The sequence below is a fragment of the Sander lucioperca genome, chromosome 4 (genome assembly GCF_008315115.2).
Source record: "Sander lucioperca isolate FBNREF2018 chromosome 4, SLUC_FBN_1.2, whole genome shotgun sequence".
NCBI lineage: Eukaryota > Metazoa > Chordata > Actinopteri > Perciformes > Percidae > Sander > Sander lucioperca.
The window spans coordinates 4135096-4152659 of NC_050176.1; the positions used below are offsets into that span (position 1 = coordinate 4135096).

General features: G+C 42.3%; 1 protein-coding gene across 3 annotated transcripts in view; it reads left to right on the forward strand.

Annotated features, from left to right (window-relative positions):
- The window catches only part of si:dkey-237i9.1 (SEC14-like protein 1), a 41194-nt gene extending 25171 nt beyond the window's left edge, over nucleotides 1–16023 (forward strand). For 2 of the 3 annotated variants that reach the window (XM_036000332.1, XM_031284591.2), the window contains 15 exons: nucleotides 926–1075; nucleotides 1360–1491; nucleotides 3852–3980; nucleotides 4471–4744; nucleotides 5127–5236; nucleotides 5590–5779; nucleotides 6386–6474; nucleotides 6752–6822; nucleotides 9118–9289; nucleotides 9892–10026; nucleotides 10164–10298; nucleotides 10928–11179; nucleotides 11293–11471; nucleotides 11945–11971; nucleotides 15377–16023. In XM_036000332.1, coding sequence (XP_035856225.1) covers nucleotides 926–1075; nucleotides 1360–1491; nucleotides 3852–3980; nucleotides 4471–4744; nucleotides 5127–5236; nucleotides 5590–5779; nucleotides 6386–6474; nucleotides 6752–6822; nucleotides 9118–9289; nucleotides 9892–10026; nucleotides 10164–10298; nucleotides 10928–11179; nucleotides 11293–11471; nucleotides 11945–11971; nucleotides 15377–15482 — 2151 coding nt within the window. In that variant the 3' untranslated portion in view covers nucleotides 15483–16023. The remainder of the gene's footprint in view (nucleotides 1–925; nucleotides 1076–1359; nucleotides 1492–3851; nucleotides 3981–4470; nucleotides 4745–5126; nucleotides 5237–5589; nucleotides 5780–6385; nucleotides 6475–6751; nucleotides 6823–9117; nucleotides 9290–9891; nucleotides 10027–10163; nucleotides 10299–10927; nucleotides 11180–11292; nucleotides 11472–11944; nucleotides 11972–15376) is intronic. The other variant, XM_036000333.1, reaches the window with a different exon arrangement.
- Nucleotides 16024–17564: the final 1541 nt, after the last annotated feature.

Here is a 17564-nt window from a genome sequence, read left to right on the forward strand (position 1 = left end):
CCAATCAGATCCGAGATGGGAGAATGGTGATGATAAAGTAAGGGAAGAAATGGATGCTGCTGCTGCACATTGTGCCAGCCAAAGCCCTGTTCCATGACAGCTGGAACATTGCATTTATGAGAACACAAAATTTGGGGATACGGTGTTGAGCCCTTTTTTGTAAAAGAAATGAAAAAGTGCTTTAGTTGAGTCTGAGCCATTATCTGTAGTTTGAAGTTTGGAATGCTGCAAAGTTGAAGGAGCTTTTGTTTGGCCTCTCACTTGTTTGCTGCATACAGCTATTCTCTGCCCACCTATTCAGATTCTTCGGTCCCTCTTGGCTCAGTGCTTGCATTCTTACAGAATACGTAAACTTTTTTCAAATGAATTTAATATTGGCTGGCATTACAAGACGTAGCTGCATTATCGTTTTAAGATTAATTTACCCTGAGCCTTATAAACAACATCAGCATAGCCTTTCTATATGAGATCTTTCCCAATGCTGTCTCAGAGCCCTACACAAGAATATCATGCTCAGGAAGCAGTTTAAAAAACTTGACTCCCTGCTAAAACTCCTTCAATTTGGAAGCATGTGTTTTAACACCAAAATGGGACATGAGCATTCAAATTATGTTTGTCACCAGTTAATTTGTCTGGTTTTCAGCCATGCATTTTCTGCCTAATCTAAAACCCATTTAATTACCTTCATTTTATACACTGACGACTATATAAAAAAAACTTCTAATAAAGGCGTTGTCTCAAACACAGCTGTCAGATATTTATTGTCTAGAGAGACAGAGAGAGAGAGATGACAATGGAGTTATTGAAACCTCTTTTCTTTTCGACCTACTTCATTCACAAAAGTGAAACTTGAAACCTGAAAGATATCTTCCTAGATTGCAAACCTCTGTTAGCTGACATTTCTGTTCCCCCTTCTTTTTTTCAGGCCTATGAGCGCCGGTTCCCCACCTGTCACCTTATCCCCATGTTTGTGGCGAGTGATGTGGTGGAAGAGGAGACCAATGAGGACGGTTCCACCACCAGGGTCGAGCGCCGCTGTGCCCTGGATGTGGACGCCCCGCGCCTGCTCAAAAGGGTATGTTGCACATCGGATCGTCTGAAGTACAGTGCATTGTGGTTTTAGTGAATTCTATTTATTTATTTTTTTTACTAACTCCTTATCACTGCTTCAGAGTATAGTTTTTCATTTTCATTCATCCAGTTGAAAAGTATTTTTCTATATAAACAACATAATTCATTTTGAATATGTTCATATTTGCAGTAACTCTACACACAGCAGTTTATTAGGGCTGTAACCTTATTTTGGTGTCTCGTGTTGGTTTAGTTTCTTGTAACATGAGCGTTGTGTGCTGTTTGCAGATTGCGGGTGTGGACTATGTGTACTTCATCCAGAAAAACACACTGAACCGAAAGGAGAGGACACTTCACATCGAGTCACATAATGAGACCTTCTCCAACAGGGTCATCATCCATGAGACCTGCTGCTATTCGGTCAGTAGCATACACACCCCAGTGCCATTCAGTGTGGGACTGTTGTCCAAAAGCAGCTTATATATAGCATATAAGTGTGTATGTCTGTAGTACAGATGGCCCCCGGCGAGAGCAGTTTTCATAACATGCTCAACCAGTTCAGTTTTACAGAACCACACATCTATATTTCCACACACACATACACACACCCACACACACACACACACACACACACACACACACACACACACACACACACACACACACACACACACACACACACACACACACACACACACATTCCTCCGGGTGTCCTCATAAATAAAAAAAAATAAAACCGCGCCTGGTGGAATTTTGGGGTTACTGTCCACATTTACTCATTGTCAGTGAAAAGTGTGGTAGATTTTGAATGATATTTTAGTCCCAACAGCTACCAGCTACTTTTTAAATGCTAATATGGCTAACTGACCAGCCGTTTTCTGTGATACCAGTGGTTCATTTAAATTAGCCAATTGACAGCAACATTGGCAGTGTTGTGAAAGCTATGAAAAGTTTTGTTCTATTGTTATATTTTTTACACACGTTCTGTAAAGCTGTTGTTCAGCTGCTGGATGGCAAGCTGCCGCCAGCACACCCATGTTAATGTCTGTGTCTCCTCTAATCTCTTTCCTGGTTCCCTAGCACAGAAAGCCATGTTTAGACTTGCACCAAGCATGTTGCCAGCTATCTCATCCTGTCTCTCGCTCTGTGAATTATTCAGTCCGCTCACATTCTGGCTGAACGCTCTCAAGTACTGATCTGAAACCAGCATGTCTTCCCTTTTCTCCCAGCCCCACTTGTGTGTGCTGTGTGCTTAACTCTGTCTTCAGATCAGCCCATTTATGAGTGGATGTGCTCTGAGTTAATGAGGCCAAGCACATCGTATTAGCCTCCAACCAACTCTGGTGCTAATTTTAGGTCCAAGGCCACACAGAGGTTCTTATGGTGTGCTTTAGTACACTGTGCTAACTGTAACCAGGATGGACAGCTCAATTAGACTGAGCTAATGGACCTGGCTAAAGCTAAAATATTTTGGTAGCCAAGGGTAATGAAGCTACCAGTACAGTGCCTTCAGAAAGCGTTACATTTTTTACTTCTTTCCAGATTAAATGATATTGTTGCCTGAATTAAAATGTTTTGCCAACCCGAATGTCAGAACGGAGTCAATCACCTGAGCGAACAAATAATTTTTCACAATCACATAGTCCATCACTGCCAGTGTAAAACCTGGCTGTCATAAAGGATCACTAGCAGGCTGAGATGACAAAACACAGGAGAGTTCAGTAAAGAAAGGATCAAATTTTGATCCAATTTATTTTAGCCAATGCAATCCATAAAAAGAAGCCCGGTTCGACACAGATAGATCCTTAAAGAATACACATAGAGTACACACTTTTTTTTTTTGGATTTGTCTTTCTTTTTTTTTAGCTGCCATAGCAGTGCTAGAATCAGATGACAGATAAATGGAAAATAATTGTGCTTTGTATTACTTTATATAACTGATACTGACCAGCTAATCCTGCTAAACTGATTTTCATCAGTTTTGTCTAAAAGACGCTGTTCTTTTTAATATAGCCTATTAATTATAAAGCCTCTCAAAACGTTCCCACCACACACCAGGAACATGTCTTGTATGTTTGCATGCTGTCCTTTTTAAGCTCCAAGCGGTTCATGTGTAAAGGGCTGGCTGATTTTATATGGACAGACTGACACACGCACTCCTACTCACAGTGCACACAGTGTGACAATTTCTCTCTGTGTGCTTCATCGTCTAGTGAGTGGTTACCATAGTAACCTGTAGGCCTGCACGATAAATTGTTATAAAATCGCAATCTCGATTCACCCCTGTTCGCGATTTTCATTTTTAAATGACTTTGATTTTCTTTCTTTATTTCTTTTTATTTTTTAATAAAAAAAAAATTGTCCTTCAATTCATTTATTGAAAGCATTTGACATTAACATTAACATGTTTTAATTATGTATAGACATGTTCAAGGAGTTCAGATAGAGCCTGTATCAGGGCCATATTTAGTTCAATGTGTTATATGTCACTATTTTTGGTAGCCTACTGTACTTAAATGGTATGTACTTTAATTTCTTTATTCATTGAAGCCTCTATGTTTACAGGCTTGTGGTGATGCGCAATGTGCTATAGGTGCCAAAAGAAATCTATGTTTGGTACTGCCAATTTGTTTTGTTTTGTCATGGTTTAATCGTGATATCAATTCTAAGCTAAAAAAACGTAATTCATACTTTTTCCTGAATCGTGCAGGCCTAGTAACCTGGTCCTCTTGTTTCTGCATGTGTATACACAGTATAATATGTTACGTGTGTTGGTACAGGTTCACCCTGAGAATGAGGACTGGACGTGTTTTGAGCAGACGGCCAGCCTGGACATCAAGTCCTTCTTTGGCTTTGAGAGCACTGTGGAAAAGATCGCTATGAAGCAGTATGCCAGCAGTATCAAAAAGGTGTGTATGCACAGAAACTCTCAACAGACAGATTTAGATTACTGCATAATGGTGTAGTATGGATGATGCAGAACTGACATCAATCTGTTCTATGAAGTTTGGTGTTTAGAGTTTTCTGCAGCATGAGTCAGTCCGTCCGTCTCATGTTATAATTACATAAATAAGCTTGTATAATCTCTTTGAGTGGACAGGGGTCTTCTGCTGTGTAGCCAGTGAGTCATCTGCCTTCATTTAGGATAGATGTGAGCAATGTTGAATGCATTCCCTATATTTTCTCTCTCCATTTCCATTACCTGACACTTCAGGTCGAAATACTAAATGGATATGCAGAGCATTAGCCTTTCTTGGTTTGAATAATGTTGTAATGTAAAATAATGTTGGTCTGTATTCCAAATACTTCACTTAAATCAGATGTCCCTGAATTCACAGCCTCTTGTGCTATTTTTGCCCTAATTCTCACCCTGCATGTCTTCACGCGTGTCCCTCACAGGGAAAGGAAATCATAGAGTTCTACCTGAAAGAGCTCGAAGACGAAGGGATCACCCATATCCCGCGCTGGACTCCCTCCTCCCTTCCCCTGCCTCTACCCAGACCAGCCAGCCTCTTCACCAGCCCACCTGTCCTCCCCAAACTCGCAGTCACGCCCGCCGATTCCAACCCGCTGCCCAGCGACACCGCGGACAGCATCCCTCAGGACGCCAAGCAGGACAGCAGCGCACTTCAGCCAGACAGCCTATCAGAGATCCTGGCTGGTACACCTGAAGGTCTGCTCCTACAGATGTTTGAAAAAAATGAGAGCCAGCCATCTTTGCATGTTTTAATGTATAACAAGGGAAATCTTTTTACTAACTAGGAAAGTAGCACTGTTCAAATGACAGCAGAGTACAGAGAATAAATGCAATGAAAGCAAGGCCTCATTGATTAGTTATGGAGGGTATGCATATTTCAAAAGCAAAATAATAATAAGAAATTATTCTACAGAAGGTGGTTACACTTTAATAGGTGTTGATTTGACACAGATATGACAGCATATTATGGGGTATTGGTTTAATTAAAGGTGTGCACCACATATAAATGTGTATGTATGTACACTGAATTGTTTGACTGAATGATGTTGATTGGATGAGTTCTGTTTTTGTGTTTCAGATAAGTTGGATGCAGACTATATCAAACGTTACCTAGGCGACCTGACCCCCCTGCAGGAGAGCTGTCTGATCAGACTTCGCAAATGGCTGCAGGAGACGCACAAGGGAAAAGTAATTGTTATCCAGTTTTTGTAGCAATGTAATTAAACGGAAATAGCAACTTTTAGGTGTGACGAACTAAGAAGACTAACTGTCCACCTCCACACTTGATCATTGTCAGGGACATCCGCAGAAGTTGAGGTAGCGTTTAAATAATTTTTTAGTCTCACAGCTACCATCTACTTTTTAAATGCTACGTGATATGGCTATTTTTTTTGTGATACCAGTGGTTCATTTAAAGTAGCCAATTGACAGTGACATTTGCAGTGTTGTGAAAGCTACAAAAAAGTTTTGTTTCTTTGTTATATTTTTCATAATTTCTTTCCAAATCGAGTACAGCTGAACGCTCTCCCCTTACCATCCAGATCCCTAAGGACGAGCACATACTGCGTTTCTTGCGTGCCAGGGACTTCAACATGGACAAGGCGCGGGAGATCCTTTGCCAGTCGCTGACCTGGAGGAAGCAGCACCAGGTGGACTACCTGCTGGAGACCTGGAGCTCACCACAGGTCCTCCAGGATTACTACACCGGGGGCTGGCACCACCATGACAGAGGTAAGACATATACATTATACGGAAACACACGTACATTCATGATTCATGTAGGCCGTATCGGCTATGGCTATACTTGAGCTGTTAACAAGAAGAAGCGCTCAGTTCTCCAGTTTCTTAAAGACCCAACTTACACACACAACATGCATTAAAGTCATTCATTGTGATCATGGCATTCATGCAAAAGAGAGGCTGCCTCTCAATGAACCTTCCCTGAATAAATAAAGATTTAAAAAAAAACAACCCACAGCCTTCAGCCATGCAAGTGAATTAAACATGAGTTTTTGTCGGCACTTCTTGGTTACCCTAAATAGCTTACAGCCACTCTTACATCCACCCACTTCATGTCGATGCATGCTGTGGATTCCTTGTTAAAAACCGAGGGTGACTGTTGACAATATAAATCAAATTTAAATTACACGTTCCCACATCAGTGAACAGTTCATCTGGATGGGATAAACAGAGACCAAACATGAAAGCATTTCTCAGTGAACACAGTCACTTATTGTCTTACACAACTGAAAAGCAGACGTTTCTATTTAACATGCAGCCTTGTAGAATGTAAATGTTGTGTGGTAGATGGTGTAAATGTTTGTTTTACTCCTCTAGATGGTCGTCCTTTGTACGTCCTGAGGTTGGGCCAGATGGACACCAAAGGACTAGTCCGCGCTCTCGGAGAGGAGTCTCTGCTCAGACATGTATGTAGCACAAGTTAAAACGCACTTAAAGCCTGTGTGTATCAGCGTGTATTAATGTAGGACGACAAGTTTTAGGTCAGGCGGTTGTTGGCCGGATTACAGATTAGGGAATGAATGTACGCTGGCATGGCAAGTGTAATAACACCAGGATGTGTACAGTACAGTACATGTATAAATAGTCAGCCTATTTATGATGTTGCACTCACTGTAAGCTCAGGTTACGAGCGTGGGAGCCAAATGCTCAATAGACCACTGAGTTCATGTTATGTCATTTCAGGTGCTGTCTATTAATGAGGAGGGTCTGAGACGCTGTGAGGAGAACACCAAGGTGTTTGGTCGACCTATCAGGTAAACCTTTAGTACAGATCAATGTAGGCAGCCAGTTTGATAATCAGTTAATTGTGGAAGTCATTTATAAAGCAAAAATGCCAACAGTCTCTAGTTCCAGCTTCTCAAACTTGTAGATTTGCTGCTTTTTTCTGTTTACTATTATTGTGAACTCAATTATCTTAGATGTTTGGACTGTTAAGCCCCTTTCACACATGCGTAGGGCTGGGTATCATTCAAAAATTACCGCTACCAATACTGTGACTTTGATACCAGTTCTTGAACGATACTTTTTTTTTGATACCTATTTTACAAAATCCATTTTAACAAAACAAAATTACAACATTACACATGATGGCACAAATGTTTTTATTTGTTTTTTAGCTCCTACTACGTGAACCCCATTTCTCTGTGCGTAACGTAGAGTTTTTCCTGCGTGTCTCTATGACGTGTAACGTTAGACAGCCAATCACATGCATTATTAGATCTTGGTAGAAGCTTGCTGCGTGCCTGACACTGATGAGATTTGCTCCTTAGGTATTGAAATTTGGTAGTGAATGACGAGGCATTTTTTGATACTCGTCAATACTAAGGAGGCAATTCAGTCAGATTCGGTACCCAGCCCTCCACATGTAGTCTTTCCCATGTGTGAATGGGAGCAGAGATAGATATTCAGGGAAATCTGTACCGTCAATTTCCCACCTCAAGACCTAGTAACATTCCAGGAAAAATGCCAGTACGGCTGTGTTGTGAATGCAAGCAGGAACATTTCAGGAATACACACTGCTGGATTGTCCCTTCCCCTATCTATTCTGGCATTGCTTTGGCAAGTATGAAAAGATGCAAGGCAGTAATGATCCTGAATGTGGCTGCATGTGTGAATAGTGAAAATCACTAGTGGTGCCTGAAAGGTTATTCAAGTTATTTACTGGGAACTATGTGTGAAAGAGGCTTTATTTGGACAAAACAGCTACTTTGGAGACACTGTGGGCCCTGGGAATTAGTGATGGTTATTTTTCACTATTTTCTGACAATTTTGTAAACGTTTTTGCCACATGCTCATACAAAGTGTGCAGTGAAGTGTTGGATGGCATACTCTTGAATTGTGCAAAAAACAATGCTAGAATAAAGAATACTAAAGTGGAATAAATAATTGGAGTACAAATGTATATAAAAAATGTATAATATAACGCAAATGTACCGTGTGCTAGACAAGCCCGAGAATAAACAGAGATCTGTACATCCTGATGTGCGGACAATTAATCAACAACAATTAATCAAAAAAGTGTCTTTATAATAATCAACAATGAAAATAATAACAAAAAAATAAGTTGCAGAGGTTAATAGAAACACAATTTCAATTTAATGGAAAAGATGAAGATTTTGACTACCAAATGGCGTACAAATTTGCAGGATTCAGTGAGTAAGTCCGGAGGAGAATTATCTCCCCCGAAATGGAAGGAATGCACGAGGCTCTTTGAGTGCTCTGATTCAGATGGCGATGAAGACAGTGAGAGGCAGGGAACAGAGATGGTATCTGTCACTTGGCAGCCCTCTCAAACAGGAGGAGGTGGCTGGGATAAGAGCCATGCAGGAAGGCATGTGAACTATGTATGGCTGTCACGCCATAGCCTTCAGCCAGCATAGACAGGCTCAATCCCAAAGTGAGCCCTGAGGACTAAGGACTAAAAACTCACAGACTTAATTGATCTCAGGTGCTAAGTGAGTGAGTGTGTGAAGCCACATGGGCTCAGATAGGTATAAATGGGATTGGGACAGCACTTGACGAGATCACAAGTTACCTTGGCGACGTTTAATAACAAAGATGTTGCTGACACTTGCCGGTTTGGGAATTTTCATTTTAAGTTTGTTGCTTTCCACAAGGCCAAGGCACAGGAGACGGCTGCCTGATTCCAAATTTTTTCAAACTCTTGTTTTACAAGCTGGACAGCAGGTTGGTCTGTGTTCCGTGGTCTTGTGTTGTGCTGTTGTTTACCTTTTGTAATTTCCGGATTTCCCTATGGTCTCCGCGGTAAACGTGACAACACTTTGAACTGTGGGTAATTCCCTTTGGTGAAGTCTGCATCAATGCAGACTCACGGAAAGGGCTCGGTAAGTGTGTACTCAAACCCTCACAGCCTTTTGAAATTCGACAATGGGACAACCCTAAGCCCTTACAAATTTCGCAAGAACGCACACCAAAGCCCTGGAGTCCCAAGAGTCTGTGAGTCTGGACTTTGGGATTGGGCCACAGAGTTTTTCAGTTGTGTGTTTGTGGCGTGGCTTTACCTCTCATCCTCTCTCCCTCTTCTGCAGCTGTTGGACATGTCTGGTGGATCTGGAGGGGCTGAACATGCGTCACCTGTGGCGACCGGGAGTCAAGGCGCTGCTGAGGATCATCGAGGTCGTGGAGGCCAACTACCCAGAGACTCTGGGACGGCTGCTTATCTTGAGAGCTCCCAGGGTTTTCCCTGTCCTCTGGACACTGGTAAGAACCAATAATCTGGAATAGTCTTCTCACAGTATCAGTTAATATGGATATGAAAAGGTGTTTCTAGTGTGTGGTCCACCCTCATTTTTATATACGGGGACATCATGAATATCAATATATTAACAGCACAATGTCGTAACTCTGTCTGACGCACCCACCGATAGCCTAGCTTAGCCCAGATGCTGGAGGTAACCGGTTCCAACTAGCCTACTGCTCCCAATAAGTGACAAAAAAACGCTAACATTTTCCTATTTACATGTTGTGATTTGTATAGTCACAGCGTGTACAAATAACAAGGTCATATGAGACACAGCCATCTTCTAACCATATACAAACTGGGAACTATATTCTCAGAAGGCGAAGCACTGCTACTTCTGCTACTTGAGCGGAGTGATATTACTCCAACTCTGAGCAAACTCCAGGCAAACTCTCTGCTCCTCACCACGGGGCTTCTCAGTCTTGATTGCTGTTATTTGTGATCATCAGATGGAAAATTAAACAGCTTCAGAAACATTTGAAGTTCCTTGTAGCTAGGAATAACGAGGATGCAACATTTTCGTTTGCTCATAAAATATATCCACATCTGCCTCTGCCCTTAGGTGAGTCCGTTCATTGATGAGAACACCCGCAAGAAGTTCCTCATCTACGCCGGCAATGACTACCAGGGTCCTGGTGGGCTGGTGGACTACATAGACAAGGAGATCATCCCTGACTTCCTGGCTGGAGAATGTATGGTGAGTGTCAGATAAAGATTTAAAGTCTTAGGCTTATCTTTTGAGAATATTAGTCAGAGACATGACCGCACCCACACTGAGAGCCTCTTACTGACCCAATTATGTGTTGTGTGATTGTGTGTGCGCATGCTCTGCAGTGCGAGGTACCAGAGGGCGGCCTGGTTCCCAAGTCGATGTACCGCACAGCTGAGGAGCTCGAGAACGAAGATGTCCGCCTGTGGACCGAGACAATCTACCAAAGCGCCAGCATCTTCAAGGGAGCTCCACACGAGGTGAGGCTCAACATAGAGCACCAAAGTGAGAAGAAAAGATGGAAGGCTTGTAGTGATGTCTGAAATGGGTAAGTAGGGCACTGAGAACAGAGAGCTGCATGATGTCTCTCATGAAAGGTTTGTTGAAAGGTCTGCCATCTAGTGGTTGTATGTGGTAGAGGACTTCTTTGTTTGTTTTTTGATTCAGATGTGGAACAAATGTGGCATGGCTTTAATACATAATCTGTCTGACATAGAGTTAATTGTGTAACATCATTTATACCAAAGGGAGGGAGGGGGGTGCATCGTCAAATGCAATCGCCCCTCTGGAAATGGTTTTGATTTCATGAGGTCATAACCTCACAAACTGATATTTAGTATTCTCTTGCTGCTCTGATCTATCACTTTTTACTTTGCCACATTTTTTAAATTCCAATTAGCATTCCACTGTTATGAATGGCTGTAATAAAGAGTGCACAAGGTTCACAGCCATAGTGCTCTCGCATTATTCCTGCCACCAGGATTCTCACCTCTCGCTAAACCTTTACTTCGGTTTTAGTTATTGTGTTTCTCTCCTAAAAACATCTCACAATTTCAATTTCTGGCCAACCTTGCCATGTCTGTCCTCCCTCCCTCTCTCCCCCAACCAGCTTCTGATCGAGATCATCGATGCCTCCTCAGTCATCACCTGGGACTTTGACATGTGCAAAGGCGACGTTGTTTTCAACATCTACCATTCCAAGCGGGCCCCCCAGCCTCCGCGTAAAGACCCCCTGGGACCCCACGGCATCACCTCCCCAGTAGGCAACAACGTCCAGCTTATCGACAAGTCATGGACGCTGGGGCAAGATTACAGCATGGTGGAGTCCCCGCTCATCTGCAAGGAGGGCGAGAGCGTGCAGGTGAGGTTCCAGGATTGTAAACTGACGCGTAATGGTCTTAACATTTTGATTTGTACATTTATTTTATGGGTTGGTTTTTGCTTGTCTGTACTAATAATCTGTCCTCTCCTCAGGGCTCCCATGTTACGCGGTGGCCAGGTTTCTACATCCTCCAGTGGAAGTTCCACAGCATGCCGGCCTGCTCGGCCACAAACCTACCCCGAGTGGACGACGTGCTGGCCACCCTGCAGGTCTCCTCACATAAGTGCAAAGTCATGTTCTACACTGAGGTGTTGGGCTCTGAGGACTTCAGGTTAGTAACACTGTGTGTGTGTGTGTGTGTGTGTGTGTGTAAGACATACATTTGAGTCCATGCTATACACACGAAGTGTACGTACGTGTCCATATTTTTTGCTGTTTTAAGGTGTTTTACCATGATGTTGTGATAGTTTTAATTTCAAACATTTTTCAACAACATATTCCTTTATGATTGCTCATTTTTTGCTCCTTCCTTCTTTTAGTTTCCCCCTTTCTACCAATCTGCAATAGTGCCACGTATGACATTTGATATTTTGAATGAATAAAATCTGTAATGTTGCTACAAATGACACTATGAAGAGCCTTAAGAGCATCATGAGTTTTTATTTATTTTTATTTTTAGGCCCAGAGTTTTGAAATGCTTCCCTCTCTCAGAGACTCCTTTAATTTATCTTTTTCTGTCCAATGCGCTCCTGTTCTATCGCTCACAACCCTCTCCTCCTCCTGCTCTGTCTTCTTCCTGTGAAGACTGGCTTGCTGTGATGTGCAGAGTTTGTAAGTGGCTAAGTGTTTGCCCCTTTTTTTCCCTTTAGCACTAGCTCATTGTCATTGCTGCTAATTTGAACAGCCCCAGCCATGGCAGTCACGCTTCAAGCGATGCTTGCTTGCATCCGTTCTTGCTCATGGCTTTTGTTAGCATTTGCTAACAGGATGCTGTTGCTTTGGTCACCCTGAAGAAAGAATCATTGCACTGAGACTACAGTCTACTTGCTGGCTTCAGTCACCCTGCCTGCATGACTAACACTACCCAGAATCCTAGGCTGGGTTAAGTTCAGCACACTAGTGCTCGACTGCTGTATGTCCAAGTGTGCACAAACGCAACATACACTAAACACGTGCACTAACTAACTTACAGAGACATGCCCTGGCATTTGTACTTGTTTTGTTTTGTTTTTTTTCCCACTCATCCATTTGTTCTACCAACTTACTGAATCTCATTTTGCTTTCCGTGCACCTGCTGTTTCACTTTTACTTTGGCTTCTGAAGCAGAGTTGAGAGCACCATCTAACTCATTGTAGTAGCATTTAACAGGATGTTTTGCTTAATGGTTGACACATTATGTTGAGATTGAAAATTTCTAAATCTCCGACCCCAACCTGAACCAAGAATGTGAAATTGAGGTAACGCTTTATTTTGCCATGTCTGTAATGTATCTGCACCACAACCTATACACACATGCCACGCATTCACAATGCATTTGGAAAGTGGTTCCCAACTCTTCTTTTCTTTTTTCTTTTTTTTTTTTATACTTGTGACCCCTTAAAATGAAGCAATGGCTCATCACTGGCTATTGCATTAGTGTGAACATTTATGAACAGTTTCATACAGTATTTTTCTTCTTTTTTTAAACCCCAAAGAGGTCTATTTTTAACCAATAAAAAAGCAAGAATGTGAGAAAAGTCAGAAATTAGAGTTATGTAACAGCAATATATTTTCTGTCTTATTCCTTTTATCATATGTTGACCCTTTAAGGGGTCCCGACACCCTGGTTGGAGCCACGGCAATAGGATGGCTAATAAGAAAGCATTACAAATATGACTACGGAAACTGTTAGTCGACTGACAGAAGATGAATTGCCATAATCGATTCATCATTTAAAATAACTTATTAAGCAAAAATGCCAAACATTTGGTGGTTCCAGCTTTATGTTTTATACCCTATTTATCAAGTTACAGACGCTAACTGATTAATGTTAGTTAGGGACAGCTAATTTGACCTGCCCCCTTTACTTTTATTAATTTAACTGGCGAAAGCGATCCTCAGTGCCGGCTAAAAATGAGAAGCTATTACCTGAATGTTTCTACATCGAGCTTTTCATAAAAAAAGACTCAGTGATTTGCACCGTGCAATTTCGTGTTGTGCCCAATTTCTAACATTCATACACTCAGATACTGCATGTGAAATGCTAACTTATAGCCCTGAAGTTTGGCTTTAGAGATGTGAACGTCATTGTGCTTTCTCTAAATGTAATAAGGAAGTAAGGTTTATTTATTTAGCACCTTTCACAGATACAAAATCACAAAGTGCTTAAAATAAAAAAATAAACAACCAATACAAGCAATAAAAAAGACTAAACACATAGCTTATAATGCTAATAATAAATGGAGAGTGTGGTTATAGCTTCTGATACTGCCCTCTCATGAGACTTAAAATCCTTTAATGCAAAATTAGGAAATTGTAATTAAAAAAAGATTACAATTTATTATTCTAAAAAGTATAACGATAAAAACATCCTAATGCATTTCACGTGTCGTCATGCATCATGTAGGTATGTATGATACATAATAAACATTGGCCTCATAGAAAGTATTGCCAAAATGTGTTGTCACGTTGTTCGTATGTTGACTCTTTGATCCAAACAAAAACCAAGCAGCCTTCACAAACACATCCAGACTCCCTTTTTTAATTGTTGATGTAAAACATAAGAAATACAAAATGCTTCATGCTTTGCCAGAGGCAGGAAACCATAACACCAAAGGCTTTTTTTGGTTTGTATGTATAAGACAGAGTGGATCTGCGTCTGCTCTTAAAGGACAATTCCGGCACAAAACAAACCTAGGTTTTATTAACAGATGTGTACCCACTCTGTCGCTCTCTGGGACATGTTTTCATGCTAATCGAATGGGTTTGTAGCTTGAAAGACGCTAGCGCGGACCGCTGATTAGCTTACAACGCTAGTATTCGGGGCACAGGGAAAGTAAAAATAAATCGCCATTTATACCACTAAAAAGGCTCAAAATATCACCACACTTCAACGGTAGCATAATGAGGGTCCCTAAATGTTAACCGAAGCATTGAGAACTTTGTAAGTGTACAGACAGTTTATTGAAAAGATAGATTATAAAGAGACTCACTCTCATGTTTACATGCCGCTGCTGTCTTGAAAACCAGTCATGACTTACAGCTGACGATGCTAACTAAAATCAAAAGCAATTTGCTCAGTATATCTGAAATAATCGCACTCTGCATAACTTGTCTAGTGTACTTACTCAATGGATCTATCTGGTCCCTCTAGTCTGGGTCGCCGTCTCCAATTTATTTTCGGGACATGAAAAAAAGTTTCAAGTACAGCCCTGTTTATCAGAGAGGGGAAATCTTCAGACTGTACAAAACACTGCGTCTCTTGGGTGTCGCGACGCAACAGGTCCCACTCCGTGCAACCCAGACACTCCTGTTCGGTGGCCATAGCTTCACAACGTCCGCAGGTACACCACCAGTTTACCGAAGTACGAGGCTGTGTTGCGGCATTGACTACCGGTAGCTCTCTCTCTCTCGTAGCCCTTTCACGGAGCTCTTCGTTCAATAAACTGTCCGTACACTTACAAAGTTCTCAATGCTTCGGATTGGTACCGTTGAAGTTTGGTGATATTTTGAGCCTTTTTAGTGGTATAAATAGTGATTTTGTTTTTACTTTCCCTGTGCCCCGAATACTAGCGTTGTAAGCTAATCAGCGGTCCGCGCTAGCGTCTTTCAAGCTACAAACACATTCGATTAGCATGAAAACATGTCCCAGAGAGCGACAGAGTGGGTACACATCTGTTAATAACCCCTAGGTTCGTTTTGCGCCAGAATTGTCCTTTTAACAAAACACCCGGAGCTTCACCCAAAGCAAAAAAAACTGTACTGGAACAAGCAAAGAATTTGGCATTTAAGATCCTCTCACACGTCAACCTTTCTACCTGACACACTGTTGGTTGTTGCAGCCCATGGCAGAGCCTGAGCGTGAATGAATCTCCCTCCTGTAGGTTTGATCTGGCTGCATGGTCCTGCATCATGAGCACAGGTCGTGCACCCAGAATGCATTCAGTTATTCAGTGGCAGACTGCGGTTGCGTACATGTGAAGCGAGCCGAGTAGTGTTCAGTTTGTGTCCGCTCACATGTTGTGTCTCCTACCTCAGGGGTTCGATGACCAGCCTGGAGTCGAGCCACAGTGGCTTCTCTCAGCTCAGCGCCGCCACCACCTTCTCCAGCCAATCACAGTCCAGCTCCATGATCTCCAGGTAGGACCTGGACGCTGAGGACTTCAATCCTCCCTCCGCTACCCTTTACCGTCAACTCCGAAGCCAACTCTCCTCCTCCTGCCCTTTCTCGTCGTCTTTGGACTCTGTTCCTCATTGCACAGCCAGTCTCTATGGAACTGAAGCATGCTTGCACAAACAGAAGACAAAGAATTAAAAAGAATTTGACGCCACCCCCCCCCCCCCCCCAAGAAAACAGACTGTGTGTTACAATTTTCAAAGGGCTGATTTTTGCACAAAATTGATATATTTTTTTGTGCCTGGCATCTCTGCTGGGCAGCAGTTTGAATCAGAACATTAGCAGAATGTTTGTTGTGGAAAGGTCGGGAAATGAATTGCGGTGCCTTCGTGGCACCAGAAGCTGAAAGAAGCAATATTCTCATCCTTGGAGCTACAGGACAGGATGAAGACACTGGAGCTGCTGTTACATATATGCATTTACATCTACTCCCACACATACAGTGCTGAGACAACGCATACCTCATTCACGTGCGCTCTCCGGAAAACTGGATGTGCTGTTACATACACACACACACACACACACACACACACACACACACACGGACACACGGACACACACACACGGACACACACACACGGACACACACACACATGGACACACACACACACACACACACACGGACACACACGGACGTTTGATGACATGCAAAAATGTACAGTGTTTGCCATTACCAGAGGGGTTTTTCACTCTGGTGAATTGTTAATAGGTCAAGCGTGGGTGGGTGGGGTAGACTCTGAACTGGACCTGGGTCAAAGATCACCTGCATTTGTGTGAAATTTGTTTTTCAATCGTCATGGAGTTACGGAGTGGGGGGAGTTTACTGAATCACGACAATACAGATGGTGGCCGCGAAGTTGCCAGTTGACGGCGAAACTATCTGAATGCTTATTTTCCCGTGGCTGCGTGAGCTCTCCGTCATTCATCTTATCGTGTTATGCGGCAAACCCCACTCGTCGGTCTCACGAGGGCTTTATCACACCTTGAAAAGCATTTGAATATTTGACCTGGGTCTGACTCTTAGCGAAGTAAAAAATCCGCTAGAAGCAATAACAAGAGTTTGACTTACTACTGTGTGAAATATTTCTATTTATCATGAAGATGTTTGTGGACGATCATGGGTGCTGATTGCAGATGAGCTTTTAGTCGCAAGTTGTGCGTACAGGAAGGCAGACGGTGGTAAATGGAGCCAGTAAACAACAAAGTTCTGCGGCGCCAACATTCACTTCCTCGTCTCCGTTACCGTTCTGTCGGGAGAGAAACAAAAATAACTCGCCAGATTTTCTCCTGGACACTTTTTTTTTTTTTTTTTAATTCCTTGGGATGACCCACGTTAGTTTGCTTTCTGTCCAGCATCTGTCTGCACGATTGAGGAACTCGGGTCAAAAATCAAGTCGTAAAGGAGATGCCATGTGATTTGTGAATGTGCTGCTAATTGGCTAGCGCTCGCAAGCCAATGAATAGCCTGAATTTGTGATGTAATTAGGCGGAACCACCATCATTCTCTGCTTATTTTTCAGAGTGATGTAGATTTCTGTGTGCATTACGGATGAATGTTACTTTGTGATTATCATTTGACGGTGCGCCAGTAGACAACAGTATACGATAATGTACATGTACTAGTGTTGGTTGGAGTTTGTTACTGTCTTTTGGAGATGAGTACTTGATGAGGTGAAGCAGTGTGGTGTGTTACTGCATGCTCACGTGGTGGTTGGGTTTACAGATTTATTATTCAAGAATTAAGATATAGCCATTTTAAGAGTATGTGTCAATAAATACCATTTTAGCCTTTGTAAGCATCACTTAGAAACATACCTGCTTTTTTACAAGGTCACCACTGTAATAGATGGGACGATTGTGAACATTTCAATGCAACACATCCATGCAACAGTTTAGAAGACAGCTCATTTGGTTGATTAGCATTGATGACTTCACGTAGATCTGATTTCCTATAGAGGGCAGAAATGAGCGACATTGCCAAGACTCATTCTTGTGCTGTTGCCATTGAATAGGACAGAGGCTTTCTCCTTATATCGGAATAAGACTCCT